The sequence below is a fragment of the Falco cherrug genome, chromosome 4 (assembly GCF_023634085.1).
Source record: "Falco cherrug isolate bFalChe1 chromosome 4, bFalChe1.pri, whole genome shotgun sequence".
NCBI lineage: Eukaryota > Metazoa > Chordata > Aves > Falconiformes > Falconidae > Falco > Falco cherrug.
The window spans coordinates 56,051,100-56,072,366 of NC_073700.1; the positions used below are offsets into that span (position 1 = coordinate 56,051,100).

A 21,267-nucleotide genomic window follows, 5' to 3' on the forward strand; every position below is an offset into this window, starting at 1 on the left:
CCAAACCCCAGAGAGATTTTAGACTTAGTCTCTAGAATTTTTTATCTCAGAGCCTGTTCATATCCCAGTGAAGATCATGGATCAAGTACTCCATTCCTCCTACTTAAGAGCTACCCCTTTCCTTTCCTGAATCTCTCCAGCCCACACTGGTGCTTTTTCTCTTTCCAGTCCTCCAGCCTTCCTTCCTTGACCTTCTGTCTGAGAATCTCCCCAACTTGTGGCATCTCACGTAGCGGCTGCTCAGCCCCTCCACTTGGGAGGAGATGCTGCTACTGCTGCTGACTGCTTCACATTCCCCGTCACCCTATGCACAGGCTTCCCTGTTATGCCCTTGGCTCTGACTATCCTTCTCTTAGGTCATTGCCTTTTTATTAGCTGTCCCCAGAGAAGCAAAGTCCTGCATCCTTGTCTAGCCAGGTTTTCACGAAGCTAGCACTGTGTTTACTGAAATCAACCCAGGTGGGACTCCAAGGGAAGAAAGAAAGGACATGCCTGAGGAAAAACGAAGCATTGAAATCCTAATTAGACTGTGTGACTTTAGCATTTTACACTTGCTTTGCAGATGTCAAATTTCCATTCCCTCTCTCCTCTCCCAGGTATCTCCCTTTATCATTCAACCATCTGCTGGAGAAATACCTCCTTTGGGTATATGCAGTGTGTCAGTTCAGTTCACATCGTTGCTGTGCCAGCGTCTCCAGACAGTATTAGAACTAGAGGTAGAAAATGGAAAAGGAAGGTAAGGGGGAAAAGTGGTTTTCCTGAGATTCACATGTGATTTTCACTTGAGGTGAAACCAAAAATACGTAGCAGGAGCTCAGAGCGGGGTTGTGCAACTTATCAATGAACTATCCAATCACTAATATTGCTAAATAAACATAATCATTCTTTCCAGCATGCTGTTGTATGTCTAGCACACTTCATTAATGATAACAATAGACCATCTGTGTGTTTATTTCCAGTCATCTTCCTGTTTTTGTTGAAGTTCAGACCCCCCAAGCATGCTTGATATCTAGTCATCTTGTATTCACTGAAATTTATACTGGAGTTCCTGCCAAAGCAACCAGCAAACTTTTTAACAGAACACTACTGCCAGCAAAATACTTATGGGGAAAGGTAAATGTACTTCTAGTAGATGAAGCATACAGGAGGGGTGGAAATTGCCGTTTCTATCAAAATATAAATAATAACTACTCTTAAAAGCTTTTTGGATGTATCTTTTGAGTAGTGCTAGCTGTTTACTGGCTTATGAGCAGAACTACAACTTAAGACCAGCCTTTCTGAAAAGATTAACTACTAGTTCATGTCAATATGCTCTTACTGTCTGTGGATCATCCCCAGGAAAACGGGTGGACAGAGATGTGAGGGGAAATAGAATGTAAGCTACCAGAGTACTGAACAAAGTACCACGGTAGTTTAGGGTTTGCCTTTAATTTAGTAGAGCAAAAAAACAGTGGTGCTTTTAAGTTGTGCCTACGTTTTGCTTAAATTTCACATTCTGGGTGGGATTCAGTTTACAGATTAGGACCCCTAAATTTAATGTCAGTATGTAAGCTATGGTCTGAACTCTCTTTTCAGTCAGTGGACATTCGAGCAGAAAGTTAGTCACCAGAATATATATGTCTAGTGTCGTTTCGGGTGTTGTAGAGTGTTATTGTTGATCTCCAGGTGTAAGTCAAGAAGCGTGGTCTTCTATAAGTCCTGTCACACCAGCCAGCTATGCATGTATGGCTTAACTGTATCCTCTGTGCCTGCATTCAGGAGACTGAGTCCTATCCCATCTATACAGCCAGTGGAGTTCAGAGGAGTATTCAGCTCCTCCTAAAATGGACAGCTACTTTGGTCTGCAGAATGCTCTCTAGCACATACTAGCTGGATGTTGCCTACAGTGGTGGTGGTGTTGACAGCCACAACATATACGTTTAGGTGACTTAGCCTGTAAGCTGAATCCTACTGTCAGTGCCTTGGTCAATCAGATCTACTCTGACATCTAGGGTTCAGCTCAGCTGCCTGCACAAAAGATTTCAGTGCCATCCAAGATGTCCTCAGGTGCCCAGGAGATCTTAACAGAGCATGTAGATGATATAGGACCTATAGGAAAACCTTTTGGAACAGCTGGAGCCAAGGAGGGATATCCACAGCATTTTACATGGTATCTGATGTTTGTGTGTGAGCAACCGAGCTGAACCCCTGGATTCATGCCATGTGCAGTTAGTCACTTAGGGAAGGTGTGAACACCAGGATTGTCTCTGTAGGCCACCTCTGTAGTTAGCGGAGAGAGATGAGGCACCTCTAGGATCCTGCTTCGATATCAGGTAGGTTGGCTTCACGCTGAAAAGGTTTGTGACTGAGAGGGATGACAGTGACTCTGCTCCCAGCCCTGATGCCTCAGTTGGGCACCTGAAGTCATTTGGAATGAAGAACTTACCAACCATGGGGCAAGAGCAAAGCAAGCCCCACAAACTGTATGAGTTGCTACTTGAAAGTGTCTGGAATCTGAGGATAACTTGGTCTTTATAGTCCTTTTTGATCTGAAGAGAAAAAAGGAAAGAATCAGAGTTAGCTGAATGTCTGTCCTTTCTGTTTGGCAGCTCATTGGAAGTCAGGCAGCTTTCTGCTCCACCACTGTCTCCCCGGCCGGTGGCACCTTGGGCCCAAATGAAGAAAAAGAATTCTGCATAGAGCTGTTGGCCAACATCACGGTAAGTTTAAAAGCCGATGCAATTTTATCAAAATAGCAACACTGGCGTTCTCATCTTGCCTCCATCTGACAAAAAGAAGGATTTTTATATATAAAACATAGTGTCCTTTTTTCTGTGCAGTATCTCTGAAATTGCTTTGCTTTAGAGGTACCCTGGTTAAAGGCAAGAATTATGGCAGTCCACATGATGTACAATTTTCTACCCTGTCTCTTTGTTTCTCATCTGTTCTTGTTTTCCTTGTTTCTTAAATCCCTATTCAATTACTCTTAGTGCTTATCACTTCTCTTGGAGCATACAGATCGTCACTTCAGATTACCCCAGATGAAATGGAGCGGACTGGCATATATAGTATAAATTTGGTTTTCTGAATGGAACTGGACTCATGATATTTTAATATTTGAAAATTTAAAAAGGGCTGATGGGACTGAGAGTCTGCAAAATTAGGGTGTAGACTGCAGAGTTTACAAACTTGAGAAATTCAGCCATAGACTTTGTAGGGGCATTCAAACAGCCGATTTAAGAAAACTAAATAAAGGAGCTTCCTATCAGTATGGTGTATCAGTTCCTATTACAGTCGCTGGACACCTAAGTTTCATTTATTTGCTTGAAAGTAGGTGTTCAGTACTATCAGAGATGCCCTAGCAGATCTCAGATACCTATGTATGTCTGGCATGTGTGGCACAGGATCCCAGTAAATTTGAGCCTTCTTCGTGGAAGGCTGGAAGCTCAACAGGACATGGGCATCTGAAAGGGCACTTCTGCATATGCCTGGGGAACGGAATGCCATCCCAGCCACCTACAAGAAAGGTGAGCTAGATGCCCAAGTACCATTAATGAGTCAGTGGAGATTTAGAGCTCGTATTTGGAGTTCACCTTTATAACTCAAGGGCTGACATTTAGGGAGTTACATTTAGAAGTCTGAATCTGGATCTGAATCCAGGTCTGAATCCCAGCCTATTACTTTATGCAGGACACACTGATCACCTAGGTATTGATTAGGTGAAAAAGATTAGCTGTGTTGAATTAGAATACTGGTGTGACTGGGCTATATAATTCATCCTACAAGTTCTGCTTTAAACCCAGGTAGAAATAAAACCCTGATTTTGGAATATTATTTAAGCACAACTAGAAGTGAGCTTCAACACTTGCTGTATAGGCAGTGTGTCAAAATTCACTAATGCAGCAGTTCTAGGCTTATAGACTGAGGTGGGTACAAAGCCAAGAAGCAGCCACAAATTTTTATCTTGGTATATGCCTTCTAAGCAAATCTGATACTGGCAGAAAATGCACTTAAAACAATACAGTAAAGCTTCTCACAATTCTGTTGTAGTTCTCATTTTAGTCCAGTGAAGTTTATACACACTTTTAAATAAATTTCTTAATGAGGCTGACTTTCCTCTGTGAAGTTTGTTTCATTCACAAGGAAACTTGACTTTTTGCCTTTCAGGGTGAGCTGAAAGACCTTGTCCTTTTGTGTAGCATAGAAGACATGACTGAACCTCTCTTTCTGAGCATTTCTGGAGAAGTGAAAGGACTGCATGTCACCTACTCAGTACATTGTGACAGTGGAGTTACCAGGTAAATCAAAAGTTTACCCCTGAAGTAAACAAAAATTACTTCTTCCCAGAGCAAAGAAACAATAGAGAAGGGGGGAAAAACCCCACTTACCTATGTAAACTTCATTCCTCCTCCTGCTGTAGGCAGCAAGGATAGTAAAATGTACTGTGACAATTCAGTAAAGGTGTCTTTTGTGAAGAAAAGGTAAAAGGTGCTGGATTTACACCCTGGCCAAATTCAGCAACTTCATAAGCCCAAGAGAAGACTGGAGAAGAGCACTACTCCACTCCCACCCCACCATTGTTTAGCTGAAACAAAATAAATTAACTGTTAACTTCACACAAATTTCTTATTCATGAATTAATGAATTAACTGCACGTCAGTGAAACTCGTGTTCGTGTGGTGTGGTGTGTCTGCCCTCCCTTGTGCTTCTGGTGCTTGTAACCTGCCAGTTGCCTTCACGCTTGTGTGTAGAGAGTATGAAAAATTACCTTTCTCCCCAGTAACAAAGTGTGGGACCTCTGCAGTCTGTCATGTGTTTGTGAGTAACAACTGTTTTCTGGAATGCCAAAAATGTGCAAATTCAGCTCTTAGATGTGAATTTAGAATTACAGAATTATACCCAAAATTCTATATTTTGGACCATTACGTTTTGTTGTTGCACTGTGAGACATGATATGAAAGGAAGATGAATATACTTCTCTTTGACTTGGTATATCTGACTGATTTTTATTTTATTTTTCTGATCTGTTGCATGATTACTCTCTTCTGGAATATGCTCATGTTTATATTTTTTATATAAGTAAAAATGGCTTTAATTTGATAGGTTGGCATGTTATCTATGATAAAAAATTTTACCCCAAATAAATCCTTACGTGGATTGAAGTGAAAACAATGAAAAGCAGTAAATGCTGATGATAAAAATTATAGCCTGCATGGTCCTTTTACACTGATCATTACAACCACATTGCATATTGCACATTTTAAAATCTGCTGAAATTACCTGTGGTGTAAGAAAATAAGACTGATGTCTTCATACTAATGTAACTTTTTCTGACAGTGGTGAAAGGCAGATGTTACAAAGCCCTTGTGATCTTCTCTTGGACTTTGGATCTGAAGTTGCATTCAAAGACATAGTAAAGCGTCAGCTAATTCTTACCAATCACACTGGAATCAGTGCTCCATTCAAAATAGAAGCCGAGTATTTTACTGGCTATTCACCTACTCCAGAACAAGGAATCTGTCCGTAAGTCTTGCTTTTCTGCATAATGACTCAAATACTAATTCAGGTCTGGAATAAATGCAAAATCAGGATAGAGTGCTATTGCCTTTGTCACAAGATACACTTTCTGCAGTGCTCTGGTGGGGTTTTTTAAGCTCTTACTCTGACTGTGGTAATGACACCTGCTGGTGAGGTTTCCTGCAGAAACAAGTAGCTTGCAATGCAAGCTGGTGTAAATGGCAAAACACTCTTGGTTTACACCAGCCAAGGCTCTGTTGTGTTATATTGTGCAGTCTTACAGCTCTCGAGCTAATTGACTCTTAAGGATGTTACTTTCAAAGAATGCTTTGTAGGATTTCCTCCTTTAGGTTATAATGACTACTAATTTAGGAGTCAGGTGGAGCTGTTACTTTAGCAGAGTCATTCTCATTTCACGGAATTGCTGTTGTGAATTTTTTATTTTTTCAAGCTCCTCAAGCTACCTGTTGAAAAGAAGAGGGCCCATCACAAAACATGCAGCTAGAAGAGCACAGTCAGGTATGAGAATAGCTGTTCATTCCCTCAGAGGAAAGAGGGAAAAAGCCGGTGACTACCATATTCAGCATTAAATGTGCCAGTCAGGCACATAATTTCATTCTTGGGGCGTTTGGCTAAGTCTACATAGTTAAATGACTTAGTTCCTCAATTCATTCTGGAGCTTGAAAGCCCACATTGTATAAGCATTAGGTCAGGCTCTTTCTTCCCCCCTCCTCCCTCCTTTTTTCTCTCTTCCCCTGCACCCCCTGCTTTCTCTCTCCATTTCCTCTCCTTTTCTTGAAGAGAATGGTCTGAAACAAAATGAGCGATTCCAGTGATAATTCACTCCCAGAATCACTCCCAGCACATAGTATGGATGACATGCATAATGTTTGGCTATTTCCCTCCCACAGAACCTTCCAATACCATTGCAGCAGGCTTTCCTCCCTCGAACTCAACCCCTTTTATGTACCCTCCCCCCCGTGGAAAGCTACAGCCCAGCCCATCTATCATTTCTGATGCGTTGTACTAAAAAATAATAATATTTGGAGCCACATGAGACCCAGGGAGGGGGGAAATGGGAGCGAAATGCTGTAAAGTGTGGATGTGTCTTCTGTATCCAAAATAAAACTTGGACATATTGGTACCTTGCCATAGAGTTTGGTATCTGTTACAAAGACAGAGCTTTTCAGCTGTTGAATTAGTGCTTAAGATTGGAAAAATGCTGTTCTGACAGATTCCATGCAAGCTTATTGATTTAAAAGGATAGGTGACTCAGATTGTGGAAAGGCTTTGTTTTTTCTAGTTAATTCTTTGCGTTGAAGAGCACACAGAGGTAAAGAGGCAGCTGCTAGTAGAACAATAACCAGTTAGCACAAATTCCAGCTTATTTTTCTCCAATTGAGAGTATGTTTTCATGTAACTAATTAGTGCCTTGCATATTCCAAAGAGTCCTGGATCAGGTTGCTGGAAGAGAGTCCTATAAAATAATTCCTTCAAGAACAAACTCTGAAAAAACAGATGAAGACCAACTGGAGAAGGGAACTTGGGTAAAGTGGTATAAATGTGGGTTGTGTAAATAATCCCAGGATTTTTGAAGCCAGTTAGGTTAGGCTGATTAACATCAGCTAAAAATACGGCCCTATAAATTCTTTGGTAGACTAATTTTGTTCCATTTTCTCAAAATTCATCAAATGTTTCTTTGCTGTCCTCCAGAATTTGCAGCAGCAGTGCTGTCTCATGGGAAGGGAGTAGCTTTCCATATACAACCTTCCAGAGGAACTCTGAAAGCCTTCCAGCAGCTAATCATAGAAATAGCAGCTTACAACAACATGTGGGGAGAGTACCAGGATAATCTTGTCTGTGAGGTAGGTGGGGCTTTGGTTTTAAGTGAGCTATTGCCATGGCAGATTTTACACTGATTCTACTTCCCAGATTCCTTTCTGTTAGAAATGCTTTTTCAGTTTATTAAGACATCTGTAAAAAGTCTAGATATTGCTATACCACTACCTCCAATGCCATGTAAGGATCAATTGTTACAGTACCTGGTTTAGTTTTGCGATAACATGTTTATCCCTTGGGAGGTTTTCAGGTGCCTTTAAAATGACTGGAGCTGTTTTGATTTATGTTTGGTAGCTGGCCAGCACACTACTCTGCTCTACCAATACAATATATTGTGTTGTATAGAAAAGCCACAGGAAAGCTGATGAATGTATGAGGCATTGCATTCTCCTGCTGAGAAGACTTTCGTTAGCATATGAATGAGACACTGTCAAAAGAAACCAATCAAAAATATTTGAAAATCCAATCGATTTTGTAACCCAGAGAACTAAAGTTTTATCTTTATTCTAATAGCTAAAATTAATTTTTAATAGGTGGGAGACTTAAAACCTAAATTAATTCCTATGCAAATGACTGTGAAAGGCTCTCCAATCTTCCTACAGATGACAGGACCACAAACAGATCAACCCATAATCAGGTATAGTGCAAAATACTGTCAGAGAAGTAAGAATTAAATACTGTTGGACTACAGCCAACATACACACCTGTTCACATCTCTTTGTGATATAATGAGAAGGTTAGCAAAGTGGTTGTCAACATACAGTATCTGCTTTGATAACACCAATACATTCGTCTCTGCCAACATAATTAGAGAAGAATCTGCATACAAGCCTTCTCAGTTTTACCAGCAATTACTATTCTGGGCTTACAGTCATAGAAGTTCATACAGTCCAGCCTCAGCTGATTCTGTGGAGATGGAAACAGGTACACAGTGGCGGTTCTCATCATCATCTAGAGTTCATTTCTCCCTGTCTCTTTACCTGGAACAGGAAAAATGCAGCCCCAAGGTAAACAGGGGCCTGGGAAGGTTTAAGCCCTTTCAATACAGCACCCAGATGTGCACATCTGGGTGAGGGGTAAGGGTTGGTTTATGGGGACCACGGCATTACACCCTTGACCAGCTGCCTTACAGTATGACTGCTTCTTTCTGACTTCAGAGGAATTGTCACTGTGTATCATGCTCCAGCCAAGAGCATTTGCAATGTCAGCTCTGTAACGAAGCATAGAAAATGGATTTAGCTATCTACCATAAAAAAGGTCCTTATGCACCTGGAAATCTGTCTCTGACACAGATCACTCCACTGCTGTGTAGCCATTTGCTGCCGCTGCCAGAGTGTTTCACAAAAGCTGACTCCACATGTTTATCCTGAAAGGTCTGAAACAAATAAGAAAACTGGAAAAAAGAGGCTGATTAAATAAAGCAGTATTGTGCCTCACGGTACAGACTATGCTTTACCTGATAACCGCTCTTAAGAGCTACCAGTGCAGCCAGATATGTTTCTACTTTTAAGAAATTCCTTAATGATTTCAGACATTCACTTCTATTTTCTGCATGTACTGACAGCAAGGTTCCCCCCTCAGGTTTGGCACTCATGTCTCTGGAGAGCCTCCTGTCTTTCGGAGGGTCCAGCTCAACAATCCCACTCCCTTTGGTAAGAGTGACACTTGTACAGCAAACATTGACGCTTGCATCATTCTCCTTATGATAATAAAAATAGAAGAACCCATTAACATGTTAATTAACAGGGCTACTTGTTTCCTAATCAAGATGGGTTTTGTACAAAAAATAACAGTATATAAGTGAGCATCTAAGCTGTTTTCGAACTTCGCTAGTACAGAACAATAATATACTTTGTCAGGTCTTTATATGCATAGTAGTATTTATGATTATGGTGTTATTGCTGTGAATATTAGTTTGCTTTCTGTAACAGTAAAGCAGGTAAGCTCCAGCCAGTGTGGTAGAATATATGTAGTTGACTCCATGTGTTGTTACTATGAAACTGTGCATCCTATCCTGATGTGTCTGTGTTTTCACTCACTGAAATGATGGCAATTCAGGATTTTCCATCCTGTTTTTGTAAGTCTCTCACAGCACTAACCCTGGTCAATCAGATGCGCTACCTGCTTCTTAGTGGCATCATCTGGCTCTTCTGTGTTTAGTCTTTTTTTGCCTCTTGAGTGAGATTTCAAGCTCTTCAGAGCTATCACCTTTTTTCTTCTTTTTTTTTTCTCCAAATACCACCAAACACATTTGCTTAACAAACAAAATAGTCATAATTTATTTTAAAGTTATTAAAAGTATATATATAAAAACAACCTAGAGAGTGGCCAAGCTATAATAAGAGCATAGCACACGTGGTCTTCAATAATTTTAGTTTACAGCAAACATGGAAAGCTTAAGAAATGCTTTAATACAAATCCAGTTGCTAGACACAAATTGGTTACTTGATGTTCTGGTTCTCTGGTACCAAGTAAACCATGAGTCTTCTCAATGACCAGAATTAATTATCCTTTCTCCTTTTCAATTCAGATATTCGCCTGGACTGGGAAATTTACAACCAAGAGCAAGATGATAAAAAGCTGGTGGACCTGTTGATGTTCTTTGGAGACCCTTTTCCTCCTAAGGATATGGATGAAAATGAGACTTCATCAGTTGGTAGCACCTCAGAGTCAGAGACTGTGTTAAAGTTGGATCAAACTGCCATTCCCTGCGGAAGCATTTATCCAGCTTCACAAACCACAGATGAGGTCAGCTGTTAGTCTGGTTTTTATATTGCTGCTGAGATACTTGATGGGTTTCTTGGCATGAAAGGTTGAAAACAATAACATGCAATATAACTTGTAACTAAGACTGGATTGTTAAAAGAAATGTCAGCTCCTCTCACAGTCAAAAAAGCAGTGCATGGGTAGATGGCTATTGGTATCAGCAATCAGTTTCCAGAATGAGTTACAATCAGATAGCTCTTCAGCTTCTCCTTTTCTTAAAATTAAGGAAGCTGATGAGATACTTTTTAAAATACTGTCATTGAAAAACTAATGCCATTTTTACATGAAAGTGTTACAGTAACTAAAACTCCTTAATTTGGGTCTGCTTTCCTCATGGGTGCTTTGTGGTGTCAATGTGTGCTGTAGTCAGGGAGCAGAATCTAATCTGCAAAGTAAAAATAGCATAAAAATAAAATGATATGGAGGTATTTATCCCACGGCTAAAGTTAGATTGGTTCTGTTACTCTGTTAGAATATGGTAACATCTATTACTCATGAAGTTTGATTATAATATGGCAATTTACTGTCTTGAAGGGCTGGGAGTGACAGGGAAGAAGGTATCATGCAGGTTGCGTAGCTTTACAGAAAAGGTATTAAAATCACATTTTCTCTGCTTCAGCTCAGAAAGCATAGTTTTGAATTCACCTCTACCCTTTCTTGTGCAACAAGGGAATGTTATTGCCCTAGAGTGCTCATTTGTGTAACGGGCCAGAGATGTCACAGTTGAGTACTTCTCTTGGTAGAACAGGATTCAAGCATACACATTTTCCAAGGTATCCAGCAGCGGTTTCAGGAGAGCAAACCCATGCATGAAAAAAGGAATGTACAGGACACATCCACATGTCCAGCTTTTGTGCCAGAATGAAAGAAACTGGAACTGGCCATGCTTACTGACTAGCACAGCAGTTCCCTGTACACTTCACTTGCATTCCTCCTTCACAGCGTAACAGTTTTAACCATTCCCCACCCTTGTGTCCCTGCAGTCTTCAGACTCTGACAGCAAAGAGAAGGAAATCATCACTCCAGAGCCTACAATACAGAAAATTGTCTCTGTACTTACACGACGTCATGAAGGTGTTCCTGCAGACAACCCCTACTCCATTACTCCAAGACAGATAGTAAGCTTTTACATTTTCTGTGTGCTTAGATTTAGCTTATTTTCTGTAGGACAGAGGAGGCAGAGAAGGAGGAGAAGGGAGATTTTGGGTTGAGATTGAGACTATTAAACAGTGAAACAGTAGACTGGGAGTCTTTGGGATCTTGAAGATGACCATGAGAAGAGTTTGCAAAGTCCACAGAAAAAAGGAAGTGTCCTACCTACATTTGAGCAGTTAACTGATGACTGGAATTAAGTGTTCAGGTGTACTAGGCTCCCTAGGAGTGGCATCTCTGGTCTTCTCACTTGGATTGCCTTGGTAAAATGTGTGACATTAGGTGGGAGACATCCAGCCTGGAACTTTGGAAGCATGTTACTTAACCAGGGTAGATTTGCTGAGTAGGCATGGCAGAGCTGGAAAGCAGTGCTCTGTAGACAGCTCTTTTGGATAAACTATCGTAACTCACAGTACTTCAAAAGCAACTGGTGCAAACAGGGACCAGTGTCACAATTACTTAGGAATAAGATAAAGACAGCACTGGAAAGATCTAACTATGAGTGACAGAGTTGCCAAAAACATCAGTGTGTCAATTTTGATTCTCAAATACTAGCAAGTTTTTTGCCAAAGGGTTTCAGTTACAAGTTAGAATGAGCTAAAGATTACATAAAAGAAATAATTACAGAAATGGCATCTTGAAGAAATGAAGCCTACAGTCAGCTCTGGGGTAATTGGGGCTGAGATAGTTCAGATAAACAAGTGCCTCGTTGCAGAGGCAGCCTACATTGGGCTTAGCCAGCAGTGAGCTTGGCCCATATGGAATGGAGTTGATACCTATGCAGTTATTCAGGTAGTCCTCTGCCGAAACATTCTCCCCGTTTCTACTGTTGCTCCAGAAAGGTCTGTTAGCTCAGGTGTTGTGCAGCACAGCTGGCCAGGCCTGGCTTAACTCCATGTCTGAATAGCTAAGCTCTCTGTGACCACAATGCACAGACCCTGCAGTGTTGTGGGGTGTGACAGAGCTTACTAAGCTCCGCTGTGGCCCTGCTAGACCTTAGGCATAACTGTCTTACACTCCTTGCCGCTCTGAGCAGGGGAACAGTGCAAGGAAGAGCTGAGCTAGCTCTGCTTCTGCTGAACAGAGGTCCAGCAAGACCAAACGTCTCACTCTGTAATCGCATGAAATGGGGGAGTTTGTGTCTGCAGAGCACTGGCCTGGAAGCAGTACACGCCACATGGCCCCTGTGCTTACAAACTTGGCTAGCCATGAATTGGCTCTACAGGGAGATGGCAGAGGTTTTTCTGCAGCAATAAGAGGATTTAATCAGAACCTGCGTATGTTTCTGCAGCAATAGCAGGATTTAACCATAACATGCATAATGCACCTAAAGAAAGCAGAATCTATTCAACCTGTAAATCCCAGAAAATCCACTGTAGCTGGCTAGTGCATTTGATTACATTCCCTGCTGTCATGTAAAATAAAATAATAGCCAAGAGTAAACTGAACTGTAAAAATACTGTGAATTCACACTTGTAACTCTTCAAAAAGTTTCTTGTATCTGTGAGTGCTGTCAGCTGTGGGAGAAGCATCCAAGTTAGCCAGTGAGTAAGAGCGGGCAGAACTGGGTATTTTTAAAAACAAACAAACAGGGATTTACATATGTTTGTGCACTTACAGAGTTCACCCATGACTGTGCTTAAACTCTGTTGATGCTAAAGAGTGGCTACGGTGATATTTGCAGTTGAACTAATTGTCAGTTTTGTTGTCACATGTTGTCATTTTAGCGCAAGCCTGAGTGTAGCCCGTGTCCAGATTTCATGCTGCTTGTGCAACTCAGCTTTAGTAGCTGAGTACTGAGGTTGTTTGTGCAATCCTAGGCAGCTCCCTGTGCTACAAATCAGTTGTGATTCAACTACAGGTGATTCCAGGAGGTGGAAGCATCTCTGTTGGCATCTCCTTCACCCCACGCATCCTCCCAGAGACTGTGACTGAAGTACAGTGTGAAGGGTTTGTGCTGGGTTTCATGAGCCTAGATGACAAGGTAAACTCCCTATCACAGCAAGGCTAATAATGGCTAGAAAATAATTGTTTCCCTTCCTGCAATTTATGTACAGGCTACTGTGTACCTGGCCAGTCTGTATAAACAGTCCTGCTCCTGCTGCCTTGTACATCCTTCCTTAACTAGGGTTGTTCATTTGTTGCATTTGTCTTTTAGCTTGGAAGCATTTTGGGGTGGGAATGTCACCGTCTTCTTACATTGTCTGGCGCAGTAGACCCCAGACAAAAGCCCAGGATTTGAAACGCTATCACAACATCAGGTTGTATTGATAACAATGGTTAACAATGGGGCTGAGACTCTGGACTGCTGAGTTCTGTTCCTGGCTCTGCATCCACCTTCCTGTGTGAATTTGGACAGCATATCTCTCCTCTGGGAAACTTCCTCTTCAACAACTGCAAGTGTAGCTCACAGGCTGATGTGAAGCTTGAATAGCATTTTATGAATTACTCTGCAATTCTCTGACTTGAATCATTGCAAAGGCACAAGGTATAATGAATGAATGATAACAGAACATTTAATAAAAACATCCCTAATGTTCCTGATTCCTGGAGGAAGAAACACCTGCGTCTGTATTTACACAGCCATTCAGAGTTCAACTACTGCTTAGCTTTTGCTGTTCCGTGCATGTTGCCACGTCTTAAAACAGGCAATATGTTGTCAAGCAGAATCCTATTTTGACTAACAGCCTCTCAGGCTGAAAGCAGGGGGTTAGGTTTTAGTGCTATCATTTTGTACATAATTTCTGTTCTCATTTTGTTGTCAGCTTGCAAAGACAGTGCCTAACAAAGTGCATCGCAGAGATGGCTATGAAGCTCCACCATTACGAGTAGACTTGCAAGCTTTTGTAAAGCACGCTCTGTAAGTACCACCGCGCTGAAGGCTGCTACACTCGCAGAATGAACCAGCCTGGAGGGCAGGGCTCTGACCAGCTCTGATTCTTTACACTCAGGGTAAAACTAGACACGGATCATGACAGAGGAATGGTGTTTTCTTCAACAGCAAGTGATCTTGTACCAGATCATCCTCTGTTAGGAGTAAGTATTTCATGCACCAATGTATTTGGCTGGTTTGTACTGCTGTGCTACAGTAAGAATTCAGAGCTGTATGCACATCATTTTTAAAATGCATCTTTATCCCCAGTAGCCTTATGTTGCAGTTTTCTATACTGCATGTAACAAGACAGGTAAAACAAAAGGACTACAAGTACTTACCAGCCAGGAATAAGCAAAGTTCAGTTCAGACAATGCCTATTTTATGTGTCTTTCCTTGTAGAGGAGTTTGTAAGTAGAAAAATAAGTACTTATTTTCAGGATATAAAGGTCTGCTAGCAGAATGAGTAACTTAGAGTGGCCTTGTTAGTTTCTGTGGCCCCTGACATTAAAAGTCTTTTAGATTTTATTACGTTATTTGTGGTTTGTTTTCTTTTTAACTCAAGAAATTTTGAAAAACACAAGTAGAAAATACTGGGTTGCTTTGGGGTAAAGTCCTTCAGATCCCCAGTAGTGCTGAATGACCAGACAGACTAGTACAAACCTCTCAAGGGAGTTAAAACTAACCAGTTTTGAATCATTTCTCCACCAGGTTTTGACAGATTCGGTAATGACTCAGAGTTTGAAACTCATCAATTGCGCTAAGGTTCCTCTGTACTTTAGGCTACTTCTGTCTACGCCCTTCAGTCTGTCTAGCACAGATCCCAAAAAGAGCACCAAAACATCCCATGGCAAGAAGGAGGAAAAAGAACAGCAACCACAACTTGTACTTTATCCACAGCAAAACATGCTGGTAGGCTCAAAAATAATAATCTTGTGCCAGAATAGATAGTTTAGTAATTGGTGTGTTAGCATGACCCAGATGAACCACAAGAAAAACACAACCAGCACAGAAATTTCCCAATTTCAGGGGAAATAGTGGTATATTAGCAAATGCTAATTACTGCAATTTTGCCTGCTGTACTGTGGGTACAAAGTACTTTTCTACAGTGGCCGTGATGTGCTTTTCTCATCAGCTCTGACCTATTGCAAACTCCTGCAGAAAACCCTGTGGTTTTTGGAGCTCACCTAAGTCAATAGCCATGCATATGATGGGCAAATTAAAAGATTTCCAAAGACTGCAGTCCTTCATTTCCTTAAATTAGATGCAAGCAGTGCAAACAGAGAAAAAATTGCTTCGTTCAATGACATTAAAGGAAACCAAGTTCTGGAGTCAAGAATTAGCTAGGGTGCAAAAAATGAGTAATAGTTGCATTTTTGAAGCATGCTTCTCATTTTTCAGTGTTCATTTTGACACAGACACACACATGTCTCAATTCCATGTCTGTGGGAAGAAAGAAGGCTTACATGTTTAAGACAGATTTGGGAATATGGTATTTGTAACCTCAGGAGTTGGAACCTTTGTCTTGCTAAAGACTGTTTCTCGCCTGTGGTTCAGAGATTAGCTGTTCACCTTTACACTCCCATCTCTGTGTACTGGATTCATAGGAAATAGCTGTGGGTTTTTTTTAATTATAATGCTTTGTTGCAGTGGGAATTTGGTTGCTGGCATGACACCTTTGGGTCCCAGTGGGAAAATGTGCACCTGGGCCTTTGAGCAATGTTTACTTTGTATTTCCTGCACACAGTGTCTTCTTATGTGATGGTCATCTGAATTCCTCTTCCCACAGGTGAAAGTGTCATTCCACATGACTCTGGAGTTACTTGCGTATCCACAATTGCCAGATACCCAGCTGCTTCCTGGATTCGAAGTGCTCCAGTTTGATAATGGAGAGAGAAAGCTGAAATTTAATCAAAATCTGGTCATTGAACATAGTAACGGCACTACCCAGGTAAGATCAGAAGATGATCTGTGGGCCCTGAGAAAGGGCTGTGCTTCGTCAGCATCTTGGACTTGGAATGAATGTGCCTTTGAGATACAGCCACCTCTAGAGTGAATTGTGCCATCCAGCAAGTGAACAGCCACAGATTTGCAGAAGGAAATAGCTCTCCATTGAGACTCCAGGTGACTCTCAAATGGACAGAGCAGTTTTGGGTCAGCACCCTGGTGCTTGTACCCGAGCTCTTTGTGCAGCATGAGGGCCTGGGTGATACAACTCAACACCCGATCACAGTACGACTCTCCACATCCTTCTGAGACGTGGGGTCAGGACTGTCTCAGCAAAAATGCCAGTGACTGAGTCACCAAGCTTTGCCTCCTGCAGTACCAGAGTGCTTCTTGAAAGTCTCCTGAATCTGTCTAACTCGTGTGGTGTGGTCACAGCCCACACACATTTACAGACCGATCTCTTCCAGATGGAAAGATATAAACTCCCTCAAAGTCTTCAGCCGTTCCAGTACACTGCAGGCATTGTATTTTTTTCATACCAGGTAGTTCTGAGGACTGATCAGTGTAAGATCTGAGCACCCTATCTAAGTTACAGTCAATTTAATAAAAATCTTGGCCAATCTGCACAAACTGAATGACTCACAGCAGGCCATATACAGTCCTAAGGGACAACGAGATGCTGTAATGTCTGCATCTCCACAGAAAACTCTAATAACAAATGAGAATGTTCACTCTGTGTTACTTCATTAAGACCAGTGTCTGTTTTGAAAACCTACCCCAAAAAACAAGCAACAACTTAATTCACTCAAAGCTGTAGAATGGGGGAATTGACTCTATTACAAAAGAACACAAACTACTCTTGATTCAGTGCTTGAGGTTAAGAATGATCCAGCTGTAGCAGATATTATTAAAGCTCTACAAAAATAAGGTGGGGTTTTTTAGTCCATTCCCTTTCCTCTGTTTTGCAGCTGGTGCCAGTGACTGCATACCTCACTGTTCCAGTTCTGGAGCTCTCTTGCAACATGGTTGATTTCAAGACCTGCTTTGTTGAACAGACCAAGACTGAACATGTCTTCTTGTGTAACAGGAGTGGCTGTAGAAGTTACTGGACTGCTTTGCTGGGTATTCTGGTTTTGCAATTCAATTTCCGTGCTATGTAGTTTCCTATTCAGTGTTTTTATTTAGTAAGACTGCATGCACTCACTCGATATATAGCAAATATATGATGTGATGATGTTGGCTGCAAGCATATTGGGTCTGCTTGTGTTTTCACTTATGTGGGCTTTTTTTTTTTTTTTTTTGACATCAGTGTATCTCTGCTGATTTCAGCAGTTATTCCAGATTTAACTAAAAAATTGAATCGCAACTCTCACAAGTAGTGAATATGCTTTGCTCATTTGTAATGGAATCCGAAGAGGCAACAAGAAGTAGCCTGTGAGTTTGGTTTGAGCTTGTACTTGATGCTTCTGACAACAGATGGGCTTCAAAGGGAAGAAGATCAGGGCCTTATTATTTTGACTGTGAGGCCACCAATCACTCCCCTTGATTAGAGGATGAGAACAGAAACTGGCCACATGCATAGAAAGCCTCTGACAGTGCAAGACAATTTATTAGCTGGCTAGCAAGGAGGTGCGTTGTTTTGAGTGCTATATGCTGCACAAACTTATACAAAGGGTCTCGTGTTGCTTTGTTTGATATTTGCCTCTTTCCCTGCAGATGAACAGGAAAGGAATAATGACCTGCAAGTATTTTCTGTCTCCCCTACTAATGGCATTTTGGAGGCATGTGAAGGGGGCCCACCCACCAAAGAGATTCTGCAGATCAGCTTTACTGCAAGGTACAGTTAACAGGACTGAAATCTCACTGTTATTCCCTGTCAAGCCCAGACTTACGGTGTGAGTAGTCACTGAAAGCAAAGAGCAGTCCTGCTCTGTTCTTGTGTTATCAGGCTGCTCATTTTGCTTCTAACACTTCCCAGTCCTGGCCTTCCAGCTGGTACTTTTCCCGTATAACAATGTTCCCTACACTGTTCCCATAGATGGGATTTATTTTGGATTTGGCACCCAGAATTTCAGACTTTAGATTTACCCACTTGAAATCATGCTGTTCCAACAGGTGGCACAATGCACTGACTATATAGTGCTGGATAAATTCCCTATCTTTAGGGCAGTGTCTTCAACGGAGGATAAATCACAGGCCTGTAATTCAGTGCAGAAACTGATACAACAGTGACCTCTTTATGCATTCAGCACTTTGTTTAGACAGAGGGAGAAAAGTGTCTGGAGTAGTTCAGAATTCCACTAAAGCATCCGTTTGTCCTGCAGGAAAGTGCAGTGTCTTTTGCAGTCAGTCTCGGGGATCCTTCATTATATAGTTTATGTGCCTTCTCTCTAAAAGAAGCTTTTTAAAGTCCTTTAGTTCTCTACATGCATTCAGCCTACCTCCTGAGGAAGCAAAAAGAGAGAAATGTTCTAATGCAGTGGTGATACAAGTTGCTTTATCCTTGCTTAGCCTGGTGCGGTTTAGTGTTACAGTCCTGTTGATGTTTTGATGAGAAAGAAAAAAATCAATGTATTTTTGTGGCCTCCAGTCCAATGGTTTTCTTCACAACAAAGATAACAGGACCTGCAGGCAAATAACAGCAAAGAACAGATGAAAATTACTTACTTTGTCCTATAAACATAATTTTGCTCTTAATTATGTTTTTGGACACCTTACCATAACCTTTGTAAGGCTAGGGATTAGTTATGAATGGCAGAGGTAAGCAGACGGATCCAAGCTGTGGTGTGGGTGACACATGGAAGAGAAGGGATGCCGTCCAGAGGGACCTTGACAGGCTTGAGAGGTGAGCCTGAGTGAACCTGGTGAAGTTCCACAAGGCCAAGTGCAAGGTCCTGCACCCCATACCAGGGCTGGGTGGAGAAGGGATTCACAGTAGCCCTGAGGAGGACTTGAGGGTGCTGGTGGATGAAAACCAGGGTATGACCCAGCAATCGCACTTGCAGCCCAGAAAGCCAACCGCATCCTGGGCTGCATCACACGAAGCATGACCAGCAGGTCAAGGGAGGTGGTTCTCCCCCACTGCTCTGGTGAGACCCCACCTGGAGTAGCTGCGTCCAGCTCTGGAGCCCCCAGCAATAAGAAAGAAGGACATGAACCTGTTGAAGTGGGTCCAGAGGAGGCCACGAAGGTGATCAGCGGGCTGGAGCCCCTCTGCTGTGCAGACAGGCTGGGAGAGCTGGGGCTGTTCAGCCTGGAGAAGAAAAGGCTCAGGAAGATCTTATTGCAGCCTCCCAGTACCTAAAGGGTCCGACAGGAAAGCTGGAGAGGGGCTTTTTACAAGGGCCTGTAGCAACAGGACAAGGGGGGAATGGCTTTAAACTGAAAGAGGGGAGATTTAGATTAGGTATTAAGAAGAAATTCTTTACTGTGAGGGTGGTGAGACATTGGCATGGGCTGCCCAGAGCAGCTGTGGGTGCCCCAGCCCTGGCAGTGCCCAAGGCCAGGCTGGACGGGGCTGGGAGCAGCCTGGGCTGGTGGAAAGTGCCCTGCTCATGGCATGGGGGTGGGAACTAGATGGTCTTTAAGGTCCCTTCCAACCCAAGCCATTCTATGATGACCCAAAGCCCTTCTTTGCTCTAATTAGGAAGATGCAACTCCTGTAAGAAAATTCAGCTTTCATTACAAATCATTTTCTTGGAAGTTATCACATGGTGGCAGAAAGTTTAAGACTGACAAGTCTATCCTGGTGATTTCAGTGAACTCTGAATGGCGCTGATAGGGAAGTTTCAAGAAGCAAACTAGAGGTGACGTGAGTTACTGCTGTAACTTTGCTCTCCCTGGAGCACACTGTGAGATGTCCATCCCTGGAGCTACTGACACCTCAGGGGGACAAAGCCTGGAGCAGCTGCTCAAAGCTGTCCCCACTCTGGGCAGCATCAAGGACCAGAGACCTCCCCAGGCTCCTGACTGCCTACATTTTTCTGGAGCGCTTCTGAATATGCCTAAAGCACTTCTTTTTGTCTGACAACATACATGCTAATCAGCGTGCCGCAAAGTGCCTGGAAGTACCAGAAAGCAAAGATGTTGCTGCATAGCAGCCAGCTCATCTGTTCAGTTCCAGACGAACTCCCACCACAGCAGAGCTCAGGACCAGCATGGCATTAGTAAATAATTATATGCAAGGTGTGAGGTAATTTTCATTTAATAATTCACCTCCCTAAATCAGTGGTCTTCCTGCAGGGGAATATTTTACGAGAAAGGAAAAACAAAAGTTGTCTGGCAGAACAGACTCTTGCCTCAGGCCGTTACAACAGCTGTCTCTCAGATGCAGAGAAGTCCTTCAGATAACAGCCTCAGGAGCGCTGGGTAGCATTAGCCTCAGGCAAATCATGCTGTAAGACTTCCACGTAGCGCAAAACTACACTTGCTGTAAGCTTTTTGATGTTCGCTTACAACCTGGACTCCACTGACTGCCCCTTGTCCTAAGGGAGCCGACAGAAACATTCCCATTGCAAACTCTGTCACAGGGACGCGTTTTCACGTCGAGGCAGTGCAGGAATTTGCTCCCAACCACTGGCCCCCAGCAGAGTTTAATTTTATTTATTTAACTACAATATAATTTCACAAGTAGGAAGATACTCAAGCTGTTCTTTCAATCATGAAGTTAGCAATCCAGGGTCTTTACTTCAGGTACAGGCTGGACCATTCTTTTCAAGCACCCAAGGTGTAGCCATGGGAGATGACCCCATGAAGCCAGGTTGCCACCCGCAGACTCAACATTCAACGTTGAGAGACCAGTGCTTGTGACTAGGCACAGTTTATGTCTTAGGGCAACATTCTCCCCTTTCTCCTCTGCAATATCACTAATCTCATCCTTAAACACAGAGTTGCATCTAGCTGTAACTGAACTATCGTTTTTGCTCTGTGTTTTAGGAGCAACATTGAATATGAAACTATCGTGACCATTACTGGAGTGCTGGGAGAGAAGCCTTGCAGGTTACAGGTCAGGGGACGGGGAACGTATGATGGAAAGTATGAAGACCTGGATTTAATTTAAGCAAGAAAACGTGGGACAAATGTCAAGGTAATGGGTTGGATGCACATGTGCCATCAGTTAAGCCTGTATTTTTGTCTACTTCAGTGTTTTAATATGGACTGAAATTTTAGCAGAATAGAATTTTAAGTTATGAGGG

At 42.3% G+C, this 21,267-nt stretch overlaps 1 protein-coding gene across 1 annotated transcript in view; it reads left to right on the forward strand.

The window, feature by feature from the left end:
- DLEC1 (DLEC1 cilia and flagella associated protein) overlaps nt 1-21,131 on the forward strand; it is a 40,427-nt gene extending 19,296 nt beyond the window's left edge. The window contains exons 20-38 of the mRNA XM_055707626.1: nt 597-736; nt 960-1,113; nt 2,589-2,699; nt 4,147-4,277; nt 5,317-5,502; nt 5,948-6,015; nt 7,210-7,361; nt 7,869-7,972; nt 8,917-8,987; nt 9,866-10,083; nt 11,085-11,219; nt 13,115-13,237; nt 14,019-14,113; nt 14,205-14,289; nt 14,837-15,037; nt 15,915-16,076; nt 17,041-17,194; nt 17,789-17,909; nt 21,008-21,131. Coding sequence (XP_055563601.1) covers nt 597-736; nt 960-1,113; nt 2,589-2,699; nt 4,147-4,277; nt 5,317-5,502; nt 5,948-6,015; nt 7,210-7,361; nt 7,869-7,972; nt 8,917-8,987; nt 9,866-10,083; nt 11,085-11,219; nt 13,115-13,237; nt 14,019-14,113; nt 14,205-14,289; nt 14,837-15,037; nt 15,915-16,076; nt 17,041-17,194; nt 17,789-17,909; nt 21,008-21,131 — 2,535 coding nt within the window. The remainder of the gene's footprint in view (nt 1-596; nt 737-959; nt 1,114-2,588; nt 2,700-4,146; nt 4,278-5,316; nt 5,503-5,947; nt 6,016-7,209; nt 7,362-7,868; nt 7,973-8,916; nt 8,988-9,865; nt 10,084-11,084; nt 11,220-13,114; nt 13,238-14,018; nt 14,114-14,204; nt 14,290-14,836; nt 15,038-15,914; nt 16,077-17,040; nt 17,195-17,788; nt 17,910-21,007) is intronic.
- The last annotated feature ends 136 nt before the right edge of the window (nt 21,132-21,267 follow it).